The 20,081-nt window shown below is 43.3% G+C and overlaps 1 protein-coding gene across 1 annotated transcript; it reads right to left on the bottom strand.

Annotated features, from left to right (window-relative positions):
- Positions 1-274: 274 nt before the first annotated feature.
- LOC306789985 (uncharacterized protein) lies at positions 275-13,695 on the bottom strand. The gene is made up of 19 exons (XM_079286092.1): positions 9,438-13,695; positions 8,860-8,898; positions 8,647-8,765; positions 8,244-8,421; positions 7,668-7,807; positions 7,100-7,226; positions 6,972-7,007; positions 6,668-6,828; positions 6,286-6,412; positions 5,692-5,837; positions 4,509-4,635; positions 4,299-4,328; positions 4,073-4,185; positions 3,550-3,682; positions 3,296-3,435; positions 2,627-2,750; positions 2,369-2,527; positions 1,365-1,527; positions 275-1,031 (listed from the first exon to the last, which is right to left on the bottom strand). Exons 1-19 carry the CDS (start codon positions 13,641-13,643, stop codon positions 943-945), a joined length of 6,357 nt encoding a protein of 2,118 aa, XP_079142218.1. The 5' UTR covers positions 13,644-13,695; the 3' UTR covers positions 275-942.
- Between the last annotated feature and the right edge of the window lie 6,386 nt (positions 13,696-20,081).

Here is a 20,081-nt window from a genome sequence, read left to right as displayed (position 1 = left end):
GACCAGGTTTAGATGAGTCCAGTGACGTCGGCTCTGCTGGTGGTGAGTATCGATGAGCAGAGACTTCAGGATCAGCTGCACCTCGTTTGGTGATGAGATGTGCAGTCTGGGAGACGTGGACGAGTGTGGTGTTCTCTCCACTAGTGATTAGTGGATCTTACCAAATTGTTAGCGCCACAAGTAGCTTGCTCCAGTGAGAGCCATTCCACCGCAGACCCATGGACCTGATCAGAGAAATATGAGCGACTAACAAAGCTTCACACAAAGAGGTAGCTAAAGTCTGAAGAAAGACCGTGTTTTATTTTCTAAAAAAGACTATCAGAAAATAGCATTGTTATTTTCATGTGTAACAGTTTTCTCTTCTACATTCAAATATTTACAATCCACAGTGGGCAGCATTGTTATTGCAGTTCCGTGATGAAATTCAAACTCAAATCTGTACACTCGAGGCTTATGTACAACCTGATGCAGTGAAGTACAGTTTGTGTGAAACACATCGTGTCCTAAAAAGATAGTTTACATTTTACAATCGATCATTTTTGATCCACAGTAACGACTAAAATAAAACCTGAAGGAGTGAAGGCACATCGGACTTCATAATGCAGCTGTCAGTATACTCTATACATTCATATTTGCCAACATTATGTTCTGAAAACATTCATTGGAAAAGTACTGTACAGTAAAGAGAGGTATGCAGCATTGAAACAGCCAAGGTCGATAGTGTTCAAAGTAAAGTGGCACAAATGAAGCAATATGGTTTACACTACTAATTCATCCACTATGAGAATAGTTCTGTTGTTGATCCAGTTAAAGGATGACTCAACAAGAGCAAACAGTCATAATTCTACAGAAAAGGTGCAGTGATTGCCCAAAACGCCCGACTGGCTCCATGTGGTCCCACGGTGGAGCTGCATCACAGGGTTCAGGGCGGGGGGGCTCAGATCACAGGAGATCCAAGGTCCAGCTTTGGTTCAGTTTTCTCTGGTCACAGGTGTTGAGGATCACCTGGTTCTTGTTATACTGATGACCACCTAAGAAGCATAGACAAACACACGTCAGGGCTTTTGCTCTATGAAAGGTTATTTGACTGTCCACACCAGCTGCTTGCATCTGTCATTGAGAAATCATCCAGTTATTGAATACAAAATGTGTTGAAAAGCAGCAAATATTGGACTCGAGACAAAACAGAAGTTTGTGAAGTCACTTGTGCAACCAGCCACATATTTTCTAAAATTGCACCTCTTGATTAGACCAGGAGATGGAGCTGTTGGTTGACATGCCGACAGAGTGGAACCTATTTAATCTATTCCATAATAACCAACTCCACAAAATGTATGTTTGAAGTTGAGACTAAGTCATCTGACCTTTGACCTCCATGACCAGGTCAGGTTTGAGGTGGCAGTGCACGCGGCCATCTGGGGTGATGTTCCACAGGTGGTTGCCTTTGCCTCGCTCTGCGGTCACCCGAAGCCTGCTGCCCTCCATCACCATACTGCCCGAGGTCTCCAGGTGGCAGTCCTCGACCAGCTGGAGACAGAGACAGAGAGGCAGAGAGGGCATGGCGGGCGAGGAAGGTACCGCTTATTAAACCGGTCGATATGTTGTGGCCATTCATTCCTCAAGTCATTTTTGTTAATGCATAAAACAAACTAATTGTAAATTACAACACTATCACATGACGCATGGCTCTGATGCCTCTGCCTTTGATACCACAATGTGTTATTTCATATTCAAAGTTTTTTCTAAATCTCTTTCTGAAGTCGCATCAAAGTACACAGCGATAAACAGAATGTCGTGGTTACAGACTTGCCTGGATAGTTGTTTTTTCTCCCAGTTGCAAAAAAGCTACGTACAGAATGATTGAGGTTACATGAAGAAATAAACACTCATTATTGTCTCTGAATGAATAGTTCAGTCTGTTGGGAATACATGTGGCCGGGTCCACAGGCAGCTTAAAGGACTGTCAGAGAGTAGAGGGTTTCACACAGCCTGACAGCTGTTCCAAACAATCACACTTTTTGTGTAAAGATTTCATATTTAGGAAATGACCAAGTGGCATAGACACCGATACTGTTGGGGAGTGAGTGCAACTAAAAGACTATCAGAGAGCAAAACACTGAAGATAATAAGGCAAATATTTATGACGGTGTATTGGGGCCAAATAAATCCTGATGGAGCCGGAGGAGGGGCGTAAAAAAACTCAATTTACGAGAAAAACAAAGTATATTCTCTTGAGATTTGAAGTAGGTGCTGTTTGATGGATTCGCAGCCATTGCTGTGTGATAAGATGGCCGTATTTCCAGAGGATGTAGGTGAGTAGATGTTTGGTGTTATGGCCCTTGTGTGTTGCGTTGCTATAATGTTGTACCTTGCAGGTGAGCTGCCCGTCGCGATAGATCCAGACCTGCTCGAACCCTCCCGTCTCCTCCACAGCCTGAACACTCATCAGCGTGATGTCGTCCAAAGTCCCCTTCAGGGACATCACGCAGCCCGTCTCTGTGTTCCGCAGACGGAAGTACGTCTGCTTCTGTTGGAAGCATATAACATGTAATAAGTTGTTCATATAATTAATAAAACAGACAGTAAGTCGATGCAGGAGACGGGCTCCATAGCCCTCCTTCCGTACCTGGAATAATGGACGTAGGGATCCTATGAGCTGCCTGCCGCTGAACTTCCACAGATCAGCCACTTCACCTGGCTGGAGAAGCAGCTGGCGACCGCGGTAGTTACTGCCTTCATACAACACCCACCTAGAGACAGGCAGCCACGAGTGTTAGCGCAGCTTCACAGGGTAGGGGAAGTCAAATCACAAGTCAACAGTCTTTATTTACACTTCAAGAGGAGCTCCAGGATTTCGGGTTCCTGTCCTCACATTGTTGCCATGTTTCTTAATGAGCTCTAAAAGCTAAGCTAACACCGCTTAAGGGAATTTCATGTGTCCCTGTCAAACCTTTTGCAGGAGCATCGAAATCTTCTCAGCACATCAGTGGTTACAGCTCGAAAAGCTTCGCTAAAAACGTTGCTCATTGAAATATGTATTTAAATTGCCACGCGTAACACGTTGTTACAGGTTGTAGAAAAAAACAAGTGTTAAAATGTAGATGCATACGATAGTGTTTTAAAACTACTTCAACAAACATTAATACCTTGAATTTAGACGTGTTGGTGTATTTTAGAGAGCAGGTTTTGACTGGGATTGGATTGCCAGTGTTTGATGCAGTTATTCTTTTGTTTGCACAGTGTGCCTTTAAATGAACCAGGACGATAACAGTGGAGACTTTTAAGAGCGACATACATTCCTCCCTCCACCACCACGGAGCGGATGCGGGTGTCCAGGCCGGCCTGCAGCAGGTTCACAGCTCCACCCGTCAGCGGCGCTCTGCGTCCTCTGCAGCCCGCCTTACTGAACAAGACGATGGAGGGCAGAGACAACTCCTGAACCGGGAGACCACAGAGTTTGTTGTTAATCTCAATGACTCCTCCATCACCAACAGCGCAGAATGAGGAACCAAATGTATCTTTCCATACAAGCATGTGGACAATACTCACGCGTCCAGCGGTCTGTATGGAGCGAATGGGATCGTCTGAAGACAGGAAGCCCATGGCCTCCGTGCTGGGGTAGTCTCCCTCCTCCAACACGTACATGTTGTCTGTGAACTGGGCTCCTGTATATGCCACCCAGCTGACACACAGAGACACACAAGTGCACACATGATCGTTGTTCTTATTGTTCTTCACTTTTGCCAAAAACGCTGTACTCTTTTTAGAATGGCTTCTTATAACGCTGCTTTATTCACGCTTGAGTATTGTGATAGCATGTTGTCATCACTGTATTGACATTCAATTTTTGTTAACAGTTAAAAACTGTTAAAAAAAAAGTAAACTAATACATTTTTTTACTAAAGGCAAAAATCCAGCAGTGCTATGATGTTATATGTTACAGGGACTGTGATGAATGCAGATCTAAAAAAGGAAATACATAATACAACCCACAACCCCTGTATCATGGTACATACATATGTATATACATACATATACACGTGAATGACAGTTCCACTTCACTTGTGCCTACCTGCCAGCCAGCACCTTACAGGACTTGGGCATGAAGTCGTCATCCAGAGCTGCTGCGCTGTCCTCCAGAGCCACCAGCCTTCCCTGGAAGTCCGGCTCAGAATACAGCTGCATCTGTAACACACATGGAAAGAGAATCGAGCGACTCAGGCAGAACAGACCACCAGGACGGTGGAGGAAACATGGGTAATCTGTTTTATATAAAGTCTTGAATGGAGGAATGATACCTTGAATTTGGTTGTTCCCATCATTACGTCCTATAAAACAACAGAAAGGAGGTATTAACGTCATCTCAATCAAATAAAATGCTCCTTCAGTTGTTGCTAAAACTTATTTGAAAAGCTTTAACTTTCCATTAAAAATGCCATGTACTCAAAACATCACAAAGGCACACACTATTTCCCTGTTCATAAGCGATCCCACATGTCACTTCTTACATGGAAGACGGGCTGTATGGATGAGATCTTGAAGTTCGGGGCTCCCCAGTCCTCTGGGCCTGCATACAGGCCTCTCTCCAGGACGTAGAGCTCTCCGCTGAATCCAGGTTTCTCAAAGCCCACCCACCTGCCAGGGACACAAAGACGTCAAGCCGAGGTGCAACACACCACCACGAGGGAGACGGAGGTCTCTGCACAGTCTGGCTCTCTGAGTGAATCACTGACTTGAGCTGCAGGCTGCCACTATAAAAAGAGGAGGTCCAAGCTTTTAAGAGGTTGTAAAAGCATTCAGCTGTACAGCAAACAGTGGACCGTCACAGAAAGATGTCGATAAACAAATCCATTCAGCGGGCTGTGTGACAAAAATCTGTGAACTAAATAACATGTGCCATGTTTCAAACCTGTTATTTAAACGAAATAACTGATTTAAAAAATCATTGCTGAAAAGCTTTTAAAAGCTTGTTTTTAAGCAGGTTGGTACTTAAGGCACAGTGAGCAATGTACAAACTCATAATCCATAATCCTTCTCAGTCATCTCTCGTCACACTGCTGGTGTCTGGATCTGCAGAGAAGCTGCCCTCTGCTTGGGGTTTCTTATCTTGCCGTGTTGGGGACGTTTCTAGGCATCAACATCTCCATGAACGTAGCAAGCAGGACACAGGGGCGACAAGACGCAAACATAACGAAACAACAGAGCTCCTTCTAAAGTGAGAGTCAATCTAGGGTTGGCTTTCCCCGCTGGCCAACTTTGAATGTTGTGTTTACAAACAGGCCTTTAACCTCTGATTTACCAACTGTACAGCATGCACTGCACCTGATCCAGGCCTCCTTTCTGTGCTGAAACTGAGAAAAGAAGCTTGTAAATGTCGATCTTTAACAGAAACTAAAGATGCACCGCTCTTATTCATATCATCAGTGTAAATCCTTGGCCTGAAGAGATGGAAGATTTATTTTACCCTTTGTCAAATGTGACATATCAATTACCCAAATTGATATGTCACACAAGATCATTGATAATCGTGTCCTCTCGGTCTGTGTGTGTGTGTGTGTGCACGGTGACATAGCGCTGAGTCATGTATGGAAGGTGAGAAGCACACGCCCAAACACGAACAGGGCAAAATGTTTCCCTCCTCCTTCATGAATTTTATTTGTGAGTTGTTGTCTTTGTTCTTCTGTGACTTACACTCCACCCAGGACGTTGACAGACTGAGTTTTGCCGCCGTGGGCGAAGTCCTCCATGCTGGGGACGGGACCCAGCATGTCCACATTCAGCCCCAGTTCACCAAAGCGTCGCTCACTGAACAGTTTCACGTGAGGGGACTGGAAATCCTATAACACAAGATAACACAGTCACATGCTCAGGAAGGGAAGAGCTACTTCTCTCATGTCTACAACGGCGTAGTAGAGCCTTTGTAGCGCCATATAAATCAGCTTTAGAGGAAAAAATGAATTTACGAGATTAAAGTGGTACATTTAGCAGAAAACAACTTCAGGTCAAATTCACATTTTCATGCAAATCTTTGACTCAAACAACATTCAAGCTTTGTCTTCTGGAACACTACCCCCCCTCCCCAAGTCCTCCCTGTCCGGGAGAGAACAGGTGCCAGTTCTTTGAGTGTCACTAGCTGGAACTGTTTCAATGACCAACGCTCTGAGAGGTGCAGTGCAGAAACACCACAACAATCAGTGCTTGGTAGCAAAGATGGAAACAGGATCCAGCAAGAAATCCTGCAGATTAAAATTGCAATGTGTCAGTAACATTGCAGGCAACACTCACTGGTCCTACAGGCCGAAGTGACAGCAGCCCATCCTCAGAGCCTCCCCAGTCAGTGCAGTGAGGATACTCGCCCTCCTCCAGGATGTACTGCTGGCCTTCGAAGTCTGCCTCCAGATAGCCCACCCAGCTGCAAGGACAGAACCAAGAATTATCAGGAGGACGTCACCATTAGTTTGAGCCGTCTCCTGTGATCTGTATGATCTGATGTTTGTTTGCTGAGCACACACAGTGGTGGACTCACTTTTACTTTCATCTCATTTGATTTTAAAAAGGCAAAATATTCTAACGATCGGTTGCCTTCCAAACAAAGACGATTGGCAAATCCTCATTGGCTGCTGCTGATCCCCCCCCCCTCCCCTCTCTGCACCTCAATCATACTTACAGACCACCAAGTATCTTCACAGACCCCACTGTAGACACCGTCCTCTTCTTCTCGTCTGGCTTGCCTGTTTGCTCCTCTTCTGCTTCTTCTTGCAGGTTGTACACATCGCTGTCGACCTCTCTGCACTCTCCATCAAAGTTGGGCTTCTCAAACACTAGGGCCTGGATAAAAGAAGAGCGGTCGTTGTAAACGCAGGCCGTAGATGTGCGTCCTGTGTAGAGTTTGTGTAAAGTGACATAGACGACTTTGCGTGTGCTTTCTATAAACAGCTGTTGATAGATACAACAGATGTAATGCAACACACCTTGAATTCGTGAGGACGCTCCACCTTTATTGGTCCCTGTATTGAAGAGACACACATTTGTCAGATCAAGAAAACTGAGAAAATGACAGTATGATGCAAACATGTATCATATATTTCATGTTCTGTACCAATCGGAGGGGTCTGATGGAACCGATGAAGGGCTCAGAGAACCCCCAGTTCTGTGGGCAGGGATACTCCCCCACCTCCAGCACGCCAACAAAACCCCCAAAGCCCGGGTCGGTGTACACCAGCCAGCTAAAGACACAGAGACAGCATGGGAGAGAGGGTGAGGAAAGGAAGGGGAGGTAGAGTAATGTCCATCTCGTGATTATTTATTCACAGTACTTTGAATAAGCAATAACGCAATGACTAAATACATAACCCTATCTCTACACCAGTTGAAAAATAGGCTGACCATCAATAATCAGCAGCAGTTAAAACTATGTCGACCTCAAGCTTTGGCCAGCAGCATGCATTCCTTCATAGATGAGGAACAGATGCTGCACTCAAACTCTTTCCCAAACCTCTCCAGAGACCTTGCATCATGGTGAGCTTTAAAGCTACCTCTTAGCAGCCGCGTTGCCACCAACTCTGAAACTGAAGGACGCTTCTACAATGGAACAACAGCCAGACATACAGTCCCTCTTCCTCCTGGGGAGTCACACAAAAGAGCCGCTGGCTGTCAGCTGAACTTACACCCCAGAATGAACCTTGATGGAGCAGGTGGTGTGTGGCATCCCGTAGGAGCCGATCTCTACGGCCTCCTCACAGTACGATGACATCCTCCCCAATCCGCCCACCTCTGCAAACAGGTCGAGCCGGGGCACGCTGTAGTCCTACCAAGCACAGCACAGACGTGGAACTGTTTGAACCTTCAACAAGAATCTCCACAGTTGAGGCTTCTGAGCGTTGTAAATGTTAATGAAGATACATTACTGCAGAGTCAGTAAGCTAGGATTAGTTGTAATTTGTGATTGTGCTTTGAGTATTACAGAAGCATAAAACAATTTCATACTTAATAAATGAAGACAAACTTTTCTAATGTTAAATCTAGAAAGAAGAACTCCACCTACATAAAATACACAACACTAGGATTACATCAGATATTGTCTGATCAAAGAATAATTGAGAGTATAAATGTGAGCACGCTGAGCAGCTTGTGGTACGAGACAGTTCGATAATAAGAGGTGTGAAATAACATACCAGGACAAATAGTGAAAACAACAATATGTATGAAGCAGGACAGACTGATGTATGAACAGATTCCCTTACTCTAACGGCCAATCGAAGAGAGCCTATGACCATAGGGGCTGTTGGTACAGGCTGACCCATCTGGTCGAGTGTCGTTGGAGTTCCCTCCTCTGCCCACATGTTGACTATGTGCTCTATAGGACCTTCCTCGAGGGCGATGATACGACCCTGGAAGCCCGGCTTCTCATAGAGGAGCCAGCTAGAGAAGAGGAGAATCATTACATCATTAAACATGTGAAGTTGACTCAGTTTATGGATAGCTAAGGGAGACATGACACAGCTCCATGGATGGATAAGGACATGGCTAGTGCAGACATGTGACCTGGATAGTCATTTATGCTGACTCAGCAGGTTTTTCGTGAATTACATTTATGGTGCAATTGTATCACTTGCGGGTTTAATGAATGCTTCCAAAGAGCCTCACCATCCTCTGACCACTGTGACTGAGATGACAGGGGACAGCTTCATGGTGGTGGCATCCTCTAAATCACAGTGGAGTTCAAACGGCCGTCCTCCAAACTGAGCACGCTCGTGAATGACAATCTGGATGGGGAAAGTAGACACTTCATTCAAATATGCAGCAGCAAACAATGTGTTATTGACACAAAGCATTAAACAAAATGGCATTTAATCATACCTTTCCAGGCCTTTTGTGGAACCCTCTGAGTGCAGGTATCTGAAAGAAAGTGTGATATTTTGATTATGAATTTGAACCTGTGCTTTAAAAAAAGTCCCCGTGTTTGAGAATTACTGAGGGAACACTGAGTGTACGTGTTGGTTGGAAGAATCTAAAGGGAGCGATATGAACACTTGTTGTGCAGCAGGTATGATATGCACACTGTGTTCATCCAAACACAAACACGTGCTTTTTGCATCGTTCTGCTTGATTTGCATTTCAATGCAAATATGTAATTGTCACGTGACAGTTGTGTAAGATGATCCTGACAACGAACCCCTGTGCAAAATTCGACGCGGAGGACACATTCCCTTATCCTGTCCTCACCTGCAAATGATTCACGACTTTGTTGCAACACCACCACAAAACAAAAGAACAGGGTATGAAAGTGAGACATGTCACCATGGAAATATCAACGGTCTGCGTAAAAGCTCAAACCCCATTCATGCTTCGGGCTGTTTGTTACTCTGACTTTTAGTAATAACTAAAGAACAGAAACCAGACTTACTGGAGCTCATTTAAAATGCTGAAACTCCTACCTTAGGCTTAGAAGTAGTAAGTCCATTTGGAGAAGTCTGCTGGCTGTTGTTCCTGGCTGGAGGCAGTCCTGCGGGGCCCTTCAGGCCAACATTGACATTAGGTACTCCCAATGTCGAGGCCGGGTCCATCATAGTACCCTCGGGGTTCAGTTCAGTTTTAGTCATCTGTGTAGAGCCCTGGATGGTCTCAGAAACAGATTTGTTCTTCTTGAGGTATTTCTCTAAATGATCAGGCAGCTTTATCTCCGCGAGTGGCAGATGAGGAGGAGGAGAGGAGGGGTTGAGTGCTGACTCACTAACTGTACCTATACCACCACCCACAAGTGGGCCTTGATCTATACCCTTCAGACCCTTCTTATCTGCTTCAACTGCAGGCGGAGGTGAATTAACAACTCCCTGCTTTCTAAGCGAGAGCAAGCCCTGTTGCTGGTTAGAAGGTGTGCTTTCTGAGGTGGAGGCAGCTTCCTGTCTGTTCTTCCTGGAGGACCGAGGGGAATTCAGTAAGCCGGAGAGGATGGACATCCTTCCAAGTCGTGACGTCAGCTTCCCAGCCTCTTCTTTTCCTGCTTCAGTGTTTGTCTCCTCATTGGCTCCATTTTTGCCTTCCACCTCACCAAGTGATTTCATTTGGTCTCTCGATGTGTCCATAGCATCTTGTGCATGTTTTTCCTGGGTCCGTCCCCTCCTATTAGCTGCCTTTTCTTTAATCACCATAGCTGGGGAAGGATCCCTAAATATTTTGCCAGTATTTCTTAAGCCAAACTGGAATTCTTCTGGATCAAATGTTCTCTCAAAGTGGTCCTCCTTTATAGCCTGCATGGGTGGAGACAGGGACTTGTTACGAATATGTCTCTTTGGAGGCAGTGAGAAGGAAATGCTGCTCTCCTTAATGGTCCTGATGAAATCATCAAAGTTATCAGGCTCAAGAGATCTATCCTCACTGGCTGAGGCATTTAGTTTTTTTCTTCTAAGTTCCTTCTTCTGTTTTTGATGCTGCACATCTAACCAGCTCGATGGAGATTCCTTTTTCAGCTCAAGATGTTTACATGTTGGTGGTTCAGCTGTCACGGAAAGAGTCAAATTGCCATTGAGTGTTGGCTTTGCAGGCTTTTGTGGTTCAATGAGGGTTACGGTTTTCTCTTCTCTTAAAGACGCATGTTCCTGTTTCAAACCGCTCTGTGCTTTGTTTTTTTCTTTGGTGTCATGAGTATTCTTCTGAGCATCAGTGCTGTTAAGTGTTTTATCTGGAACAACAGTGGGCTTATTTTGTTCTCCACCACCTTTGTTGATTGATGCATCTTTCACAAAAATGCATTCTGAGTCTTGCTTGGCGTCTATCTTTGATTCCGTTATCTGCTGATCCTCCTGCTTTGTCAAAATATTTTCAAGTCCTACGCCCGCTTTCATTTCTTTTCTTTTCTTGGGTTTCTTATCAGCCTTACTGGCTACCTTGTCAGTAGTGACAACAACAGGGTTAGCAGTTAAAGCTTTGACATCTGTGGATTGATCAGTGTTTTCCTCCGTTTTCACATTTTCATCTCTGATTGACAGCTTCAGGGCCATTTGGGTGCTAACTTCAGAGTTAGCATTCTCAATTACAATCTCATTCACCAAACTCTTAACTGATGAATCCTTTGTTTCAGTCTTCTCTTTAGCTCCATCAGCACTCTGGGTTTTGGTGCTAACTTCATAGTGAGTGTCTGCAGTTGCTGTCTCATTCACCAAACTCCTTATTGATGAACCCTTTGTTTCAGTCTTCTCTTTAGCTCCATCAGCACTCTGGGTTTTGGTGCTCATAACTTGTACTTCTTGAAGTTGGCTTTCTGAGATCTTCTTTGGAGCTTCTGTTCTCATTGCTGTCTCATTCACCAAAGTCTTTATTGGTGAATCCTTTGTTTCAGTCTCCTCTTTAGCTCCATCAGCACTCTGAGGTTTGGTGGCTTTAACTTGTACTTCTTGAATTTGGCTTTCTGAGATCTTCTTTGGAGCTTCTGTTCTCATTGCTGTCTCATTCACCAAACTCTTTATTGGTGAATCCTTTGTTTCAGTCTCCTCTTTAGCTCCATCAGCACTCTGAGTTTTGGTGCTCATAACTTGTACTTCTTGAAGTTGGCTTTCTGAGATCTTCTTTGGAGATTCTGTTCTCATTGCTGTCTCATTCATCAAACTCTTTATTGTTGAATCCTTTGTTTCAGTCTCCTCTTTAGCTCCATCAGCACTCTGAGTTTTGGTGCTTATAACTTGTACTTCTTGAAGTTGGCTTTCTGAGATCTTCTTTGGAGATTCTGTTCTCATTGCTGTCTCATTCATCAAACTCTTTATTGTTGAATCCTTTGTTTCAGTCTCCTCTTTAGCTCCATCAGCACTCTGAGTTTTGGTGCTCATAACTTGTACTTCTTGAAGTTGGCTTTCTGAGATCTTCTTTGGAGCTTCTCTTCTCATTGCTGTCTCATTCACCAAACTCTTTACTGGTGAATCCTTTCTTTCAGTCTCCTCTTTAGCTCCATCAGCACTCTGAGTTTTGGTGCTTATAACTTGTACTTCTTGAAGTTGGCTTTCTGAGGTCTTCTTTGGAGCTTCTGTTCTCATTGCTGTCTCATTCACCAAACTATTTATTGGTGAATCCTTTGTTTCAGTCTCCTCTTTAGCTCCATCAGCACTCTGAGTTTTGGTGCTTATAACTTGTACTTCTTGAAGTTGGCTTTCTGAGATCTTCTTTGGAGCTTCTGTTCTCATTGATGTCTCATTCAACAAACTCTTTATTGGTGAATCCTTTGTTTCAGTCTCCTCTTTAGCTCCATCAGCACTCTGAGTTTTGGTGCTTATAACTTGTACTTCTTGAAGGTGGCTTTCTGAGGTCTTCTTTGGAGATTCTGTTCTCATTGCTGTCTCATTCATCAAACTCTTTATTGGTGAATCCTTTGTTTCAGTCTCCTCTTTAGCTCCATCAGCACTCTGAGTTTTGGTGCTCATAACTTGTACTTCTTGAAGTTGGCTTTCTGAGGTCTTCTTTGGAGCTTCTGTTTTCATTGCTGTCTCATTCACCAAACTCTTTATTGGTGAATCCTTTGTTTCAGTCTCCTCTTTAGCTCCATCAGCACTCTGAGTTTTGGTGCTTATAACTTGTACTTCTTGAAGATGGCTTTCTGAGGTCTTCTTTGGAGCTTCTGTTCTAATTGCTGTCTCACTCACCAAACTCTTTATTAGTGAATCCTTTGTTTCAGTCTCCTCTTTAGCTCCATCAGCACTCTGAGTTTTGGTGCTTGTAACTTGTACTTCTTGAAGTTGGCTTTCTGAGATCTTCTTTGGAGCTTCTGTTCTCATTGCTGTCTCATTCACCAAACTCTTTATTGGTGAATCCTTTGTTTCAGTCTCCTCTTTAGCTCCATCAGCACTCTGAGTTTTGGTGCTTATAACTTGTACTTCTTGAATTTGGCTTTCTGAGATCTTCTTTGGAGCTTCTGTTCTCATTGCTGTCTCACTCACCAAACTCTTTATTGGTGAATCCTTTGTTTTAGTCTTCTGTTTATCTCCATCAGCACTCTGAGTTGTGGTGCTTATAACTTGTACTTCTTGAAGTTGGCTTTCTGAGATCTTCTTTGGAGCTTCTGTTCTCATTGATGTCTCATTCAACAAACTCTTTATTGGTGAATCCTTTGTTTCAGTCTCCTCTTTAGCTCCATCAGCACTCTGAGTTTTGGTGCTTATAACTTGTACTTCTTGAAGGTGGCTTTCTGAGGTCTTCTTTGGAGATTCTGTTCTCATTGCTGTCTCATTCATCAAACTCTTTATTGGTGAATCCTTTGTTTCAGTCTCCTCTTTAGCTCCATCAGCACTCTGAGTTTTGGTGCTTATAACTTGTACTTCTTGAATTTGGCTTTCTGAGATCTTATTTGGAGCTTCTGTTCTCATTGATGTCTCATTCAACAAACTCTTTATTGGTGAATCCTTTGTTTCAGTCTCCTCTTTAGCTCCATCAGCACTCTGAGTTTTGGTGCTTATAACTTGTACTTCTTGAAGGTGGCTTTCTGAGGTCTTCTTTGGAGATTCTGTTCTCATTGCTGTCTCATTCATCAAACTCTTTATTGGTGAATCCTTTGTTTCAGTCTCCTCTTTAGCTCCATCAGCACTCTGAGTTTTGGTGCTTATAACTTGTACTTCTTGAATTTGGCTTTCTGAGATCTTCTTTGGAGCTTCTGTTCTCATTGCTGTCTCACTCACCAAACTCTTTATTGGTGAATCCTTTGTTTTAGTCTTCTGTTTATCTCCATCAGCACTCTGAGTTTTGGTGCTTATAACTTGTACTTCTTGAAGATGGCTTTCTGAGGTCTTCTTTGGAGCTTCTGTTCTAATTGCTGTCTCATTCACCAAACTCTTTATTGGTGAATCCTTTGTTTCAGTCTCCTCTTTAGCTCCATCAGCACTCTGAGTTTTGGTGCTTGTAACTTGTACTTCTTGAAGTTGGCTTTCTGAGATCTTCTTTGGAGCTTCTGTTCTCATTGCTGTCTCATTCACCAAACTCTTTATTGGTGAATCCTTTGTTTCAGTCTCCTCTTTAGCTCCATCAGCACTCTGAGTTTTGGTGCTTATAACTTGTACTTCTTGAATTTGGCTTTCTGAGATCTTCTTTGGAGCTTCTGTTCTCATTGCTGTCTCACTCACCAAACTCTTTATTGGTGAATCCTTTGTTTTAGTCTTCTGTTTATCTCCATCAGCACTCTGAGTTGTGGTGCTTATAACTTGTACTTCTTGAAGTTGGCTTTCTGAGATCTTCTTTGGAGCTTCTGTTCTCATTGATGTCTCATTCAACAAACTCTTTATTGGTGAATCCTTTGTTTCAGTCTCCTCTTTAGCTCCATCAGCACTCTGAGTTTTGGTGCTTATAACTTGTACTTCTTGAAGGTGGCTTTCTGAGGTCTTCTTTGGAGATTCTGTTCTCATTGCTGTCTCATTCATCAAACTCTTTATTGGTGAATCCTTTGTTTCAGTCTCCTCTTTAGCTCCATCAGCACTCTGAGTTTTGGTGCTTGTAACTTGTACTTCTTGAAGTTGGCTTTCTGAGATCTTCTTTGGAGCTTCTCTTCTCATTGCTGTCTCATTCACCAAACTCTTTATTGGTGAATCCTTTGTTTCAGTCTCCTCTTTAGCTCCATCAGCACTCTGAGTTTTGGTGCTTATAACTTGTACTTCTTGAAGGTGGCTTTCTGAGGTCTTCTTTGGAGATTCTGTTCTCATTGCTGTCTCATTCATCAAACTCTTTATTGGTGAATCCTTTGTTTCAGTCTCCTCTTTAGCTCCATCAGCACTCTGAGTTTTGGTGCTTGTAACTTGTACTTCTTGAAGTTGGCTTTCTGAGATCTTCTTTGGAGCTTCTGTTCTCATTGCTGTCTCATTCACCAAACTCTTTATTGGTGAATCCTTTGTTTCAGTCTCCTCTTTAGCTCCATCAGCACTCTGAGTTTTGGTGCTTATAACTTGTACTTCTTGAATTTGGCTTTCTGAGATCTTCTTTGGAGCTTCTGTTCTCATTGCTGTCTCACTCACCAAACTCTTTATTGGTGAATCCTTTGTTTTAGTCTTCTGTTTATCTCCATCAGCACTCTGAGTTGTGGTGCTTATAACTTGTACTTCTTGAAGTTGGCTTTCTGAGGTCTTCTTTAGAGCTTCTGTTCTCATTGCTGTCTCACTCACCAAACTCCTAACTGATGAATCCGTTGTTTCAGATTTCTCTTTAGCTCCCTCTGTATTCTGAGGTTTGGTGCTCACAACCTTTAGTTCTTGAATTTGTCTCTCTGATATCATCTCTGGAGCTTCTGTTCTTTCCAGTTTCTGTTTTAGGTCAGTATTTGACCGTATGGATTCTGTTGATTTGCTTACAACTTGTTTGTTCATGTCCTCATGTTGATCTCTGACAAGTATGGACATCTGGTCTTGTTGGATGTTAACTTTACTGTTCGCACTAGTAATAGCAGTCTCATTCACCAAACTCTTTACTGATGAATCCTTTGTTTCAGTCTCTTCCTTAGCACATTCAACACTCTGGCTTTCACTGCTTGCTGCTTTTAGATCTTGAGGTGTATCCATCTGTAAAATGTGGCTTTCTGTTGCCTTCTCTGGAGCTTTTTCTATCACAAGTTTCTGTTTTATGTCAGCATTTGGACATTTGGATTCTGCTGATCTATGAGCATTTTCCTCTGCTTTCCTCTTTTTAATGTTCTCATCTTGGTCTCTTGTAATCAAGGTTTTCTGTTCTTCAGAGCCAGCAGTCGCATTTGGTAAATTCTTCTTCAGTAAGTCCTTTGTTTTACTCTCTTCTTTAGTTTTAGTGCTTACAGCTTTTAGTTCTGGTGTTGGACTTTTCTTTTCAACGTCAGCGTGTTTGTCCCCCTGATTTGCTTCCTTATCCCTGACCTTCTCATCTTTGGCAAGAACTACTTTGGGTTCCAGTTCACTTGTCACAGTTTGTGTCTTCCGCTGCTGATCTGTTTCCTTATCACCACTCTTTGCATTTTCTTTTAAGAATTTCTCACATTCCTGCTTTTTAACAACCACACTGGCCGTATTTTCATGGAGTGCACTTCTTGCTTGCTCTGCCTCTGTCTTCTTCACCTCCAGGGCACCCGTAACTACCGTCTGTGGTCCGTCCTCTGAGTCAGGTTGTAAACATGTCTCCTCTGAAGATACATCTGTCGGCTTCTGTGTTTTTGTAATGTCTTTCTTTGCTTCATCCTCGATAGTTATGCCCTTTAGCTCCTTTTTGCAACTGTCCTGTGAGTCAGTGCTTTCCAGCGCTGTGTCGTTCAGCTTTTCATGTGATTTCAAGTCTTTCTTCGGTCTTTCAAATTCTCCAGCCAGTAAAAGAGGCTCTTTGTCTGGCTGATTTTCAACATTCTTGGGCAATTCACAAACAGTCATAGTCTGTGATTGAATGTCCAAAACCTCTGGTGGTTTCCTGCCAACCTCCTCTTTACTCTTCTTATCCACCTCAAAATATTTTACCAATTCTCTGCTTAATGTGGGCAATCTATCATTTTTAAGGATTATATTTTTAGTTTGATCCTTCAATAACTCTTTTTGCTGCTCTATATTGGCCAAGTTAGCGTCAACTGAAACAGCAATGGAAGTAGCTAACATACCATCTGTTGGCTCAGCATCTTGATCTTTTGATGCCAACTCAGCAGAAAGAATATTTCTGCTGTTGTATTCCTCAGAAATTACCTTTTTTGTTTCTTTAAGGGAAACACTACCAAGCAAAACACCTTCCTGATCAGAGGGGGTCATTATGTCACAGGGAGTGCTTTCAACCACAACAGGTTTGGGTGACATATCAGTTACACCCTCATGAGCGGAGATGAGATTGAGCTCTGGAAGGCCTCTCTCCTGGATTGAATCTGCTTGTCTGTCACCTTTTAGCTTTGTTTTCTCTAAAATGTCTTTCTCTTTTACTTCTTCTGGACAAATCTTTGGTGAAATCAATGTTTCTTGTTCCTGTGTGGTGTTGTCACTTTGAATCTGAGACTCAACTTTTGTTGGTTGTTTGGTCTCAAGCTGGCAATCAATCTTACCATCATTTACATCAGTAACCGGCGACTGAGATGGACTTGCCTTGGCAACATCACTGCTAGGCAACACCTCAGCCCCCGGGCCTGTTACTGGTGAAACATTTGCTTGAGTGTTTTCTAAAATAATGGCATTGTTGTTTTGTGTTTGATGGACTTTTGAAATCTCCTTCGTTGCAGGACTGGTTATGCTCTCCTGTAATTCTTTTGTCTCTTTTCCCTTTAGCTTGTTTCCTCTGGCACCGGACTGACTGTCTGTGACTTTTATTACTCGCTCTTGTTCCTTTGGAGACAGAGACTTGACTTTAAGTATGTCACCACTGGCATTGTCCTTCGCTTGATCTGCCATGACACTCTTAGATGCTGTGACAGCTGTCTTCGTGTTAGTGTCCTGACTTGAGTCCCCCCGTTTAGATGTGGATGTGCTTGCAAAATTCTCAGTCGGTGAATGTTTTCTGGATTGTTCTTTGGTGGAGCTTCTCTGACCCCTTGTAGGAAGCTTGCTAACAGATGATGAGGGATCAGCAGAATCCTTTACTGGACTTTTGTGGCGCTTAATGTTGTCGCTCTGTCTGGAGAGCCTCGATGAGACATTTTTCTCTTGCTTGGTGGAAGGTGGAGAGACACATAAGGTGGGTGCCTCACTCTCTTCATGGCTAATGCTTCTTTTAGAGAGGTGTTTGGATGGTCTGGTTGACAGCATGCTTCCTGTTAAAAACACACACACACACACACACACAGAGTTTTAATACAACAATAAGACTGCAATTACTAGTGCTAACAGTAACGTTAACATCCAACAAGACCAGATACTTGTCCAGATACTTGTCAGAGATCAACATGAGGACATAAACAAACAAGTTATAAGCAAATCAACAGAATCCATACGGTCAACTACTAACCTAGAACAGAAACTGGAAAGAATAGAAGCTCCAGAGAAGATATCAGAGACAAATTCAACAACTAAAGGTTGTGAGCAACAAAACTCAGAAGTTCACTTTTAGGTTTAGAAATTGTTCACGTTTTAAAGGAATTGTTCGACATTTTGGAAAATGTGCTTACACACATGATAAGATTGATTTTACTCTTATATCTGTGCAGCAGCTGGTTAGCTTAGTACAAAGACTGGAAACAGGGAAACACCTCTCAAGCTCACTGATTAACACGCTATGTCTTGTGTGTTGTGTATTTTGTACAAAAAACTGTGCCCTCGAAAGACCAAGCCCCACACATAACCCCTCGTAAGACAACAACATATTGTCTTTACACTTAAACAAGCAAGATATAATGTCTTAATCAGTGAGCTTTAGAGGTGCTGGTTGGCACATTTTGTTACCTTTGGACAGAGCCCCCCTCCCCCTAAGCTAAGCTAACTGGCTAACTGGCATCTCCTGGCTCTAGCTTCATATTTATTACACAGGAAAGCAAATAATGTCAAACTTTCCTTTTAAGATGAGGATATTTGTTACTGCAGCAAATTTTCCAAAATGTCGAACAATTCCTTTAAAACGTGAACACTTTCTAACGTGAACTGTGTTGCTCTTTCATTCACTGTCAACAGAGGAGCCCAAGTATTTTTGATTAAATGACTGTGTAAACATTCCTGGAAATGAGTGATTTCCTGTAATCACAGCATGCGGTGATCGTACTGTCTTACCTCTCTTGGGACTTTCAGGGAGCGGGGGAGGCGTCTCACTGCCGGGACTTACTTCTCGCTGCTCTGGACTCTGCTTCTGGACTGTGCTGGATCTGTCTGAATCCGTCTGACCAGACGTTGTTTTTTTATCGTTGGTGCCACTTGTTTGAGTTATCGCGTCGTTCCTCTTTCTTGTCGGAGATGAAATGAGCAACCGAGTCTTTGATGCCAAGGAGGCATTATTCTCCAGATGGGTTTGCCCTTGCCTTTTGACACCAAGGTCCTCCCTGTCAGTTGGGTGTCCTGTTCTAATACTACCCTCCCCGTAGTGTCTCTCCACACCATCTACCAGCTTTATAGAGTCACTAACCTCGTCTGTTTTTTCCTTAATGAGCTTTGTTCCTATCTTGTGTGTTTTAGTGGGAGAAATGTCTCCCAACGGAGCTTTCTCTTCAAAACTTTGTTTCCTGCCATCTTTGTTGGCAGTGAGCGGAGATTTCAAAGCTTCTTGTTTCTGCAGTTTGGAAGTGACCACTGACCCAGAGGCGTCAGGCGCTGATGGTTTATCAGGTGTCACTGGTGATTTCACATCAGCATCTGATGCTGACCTTTTGGGGATTTTAGACTTTGAACTTGAGGGGCCGGCGATTTGGTCTTTTAATGTTTGGAACATAGAAACTGTTTTGTCATTGCTAGGTTCCCTCTGTGGTGGCATATCACTGGACGTTCCCACCCTGGTGCTCTCTGTGGAGGCCTTAGCCTTTGTTGTTCCATCTTTGGTCTTGCTGCCTGCTGCTGAGGATGGGGTCTTTGCTCCACTGGCTGTGGTATGCCCACTTTCTGCTGCTGCTTTAAGCCCTCGTTTAGACGCTGTAGCCTGGTTGGTCCTTTGGTCTCTCAACCCAGACCCTACCACTTGTGACTTTGCTCTGTACATGTCTGGAGTTGCAGAGGTATCATCAAAGTCTGAGGCCTCAGAGTCTTTTTTCTCCTTAACTATGGGTTCAGGAGTATTTGTGTCAGAGTGTGTAGTCCTGTCTGTACATGGCTCAAGTCTGGCTTCCTTGATTTCCACATCGTTGTTTTGGAGGCTCGCCAGTCTGGAGGGAGGGAGAGAGAGAGGGAGAGAGAGAGGGAGAGGGAGAGAGAAACATCAACAGGAATATTTTAGAATAACCTAAATAACCACATACAGCATGAGTAAATAAGGAACATTTCATTTTGTTCTCCTTTTGGAATCATAAAGTATCTGCATACAAGTCAAATAACCAAGGAATAGTTTGGGAAATACGCTTCTTAGCTTTCTTGTCCTTGTTTTAAGTTAGATGAGGGGATTGATACCACTCTGGCATCTGTACAGCAAATGTGCCACATATTTCCCAAGATACCAAAAAATCCCTTTACTTCACATAAATATACATCTTTGGTGTCTTCAAATAGAGTTTGAAT

Source organism: Melanostigma gelatinosum, assembly GCF_949748355.1.
Source record: "Melanostigma gelatinosum genome assembly, chromosome: 16".
NCBI classification, from domain to species: Eukaryota; Metazoa; Chordata; class Actinopteri; order Perciformes; family Zoarcidae; genus Melanostigma; species Melanostigma gelatinosum.
Note: the sequence above shows the minus strand (reverse complement) of the source record. Positions and strands in the feature narration are given on the sequence as shown.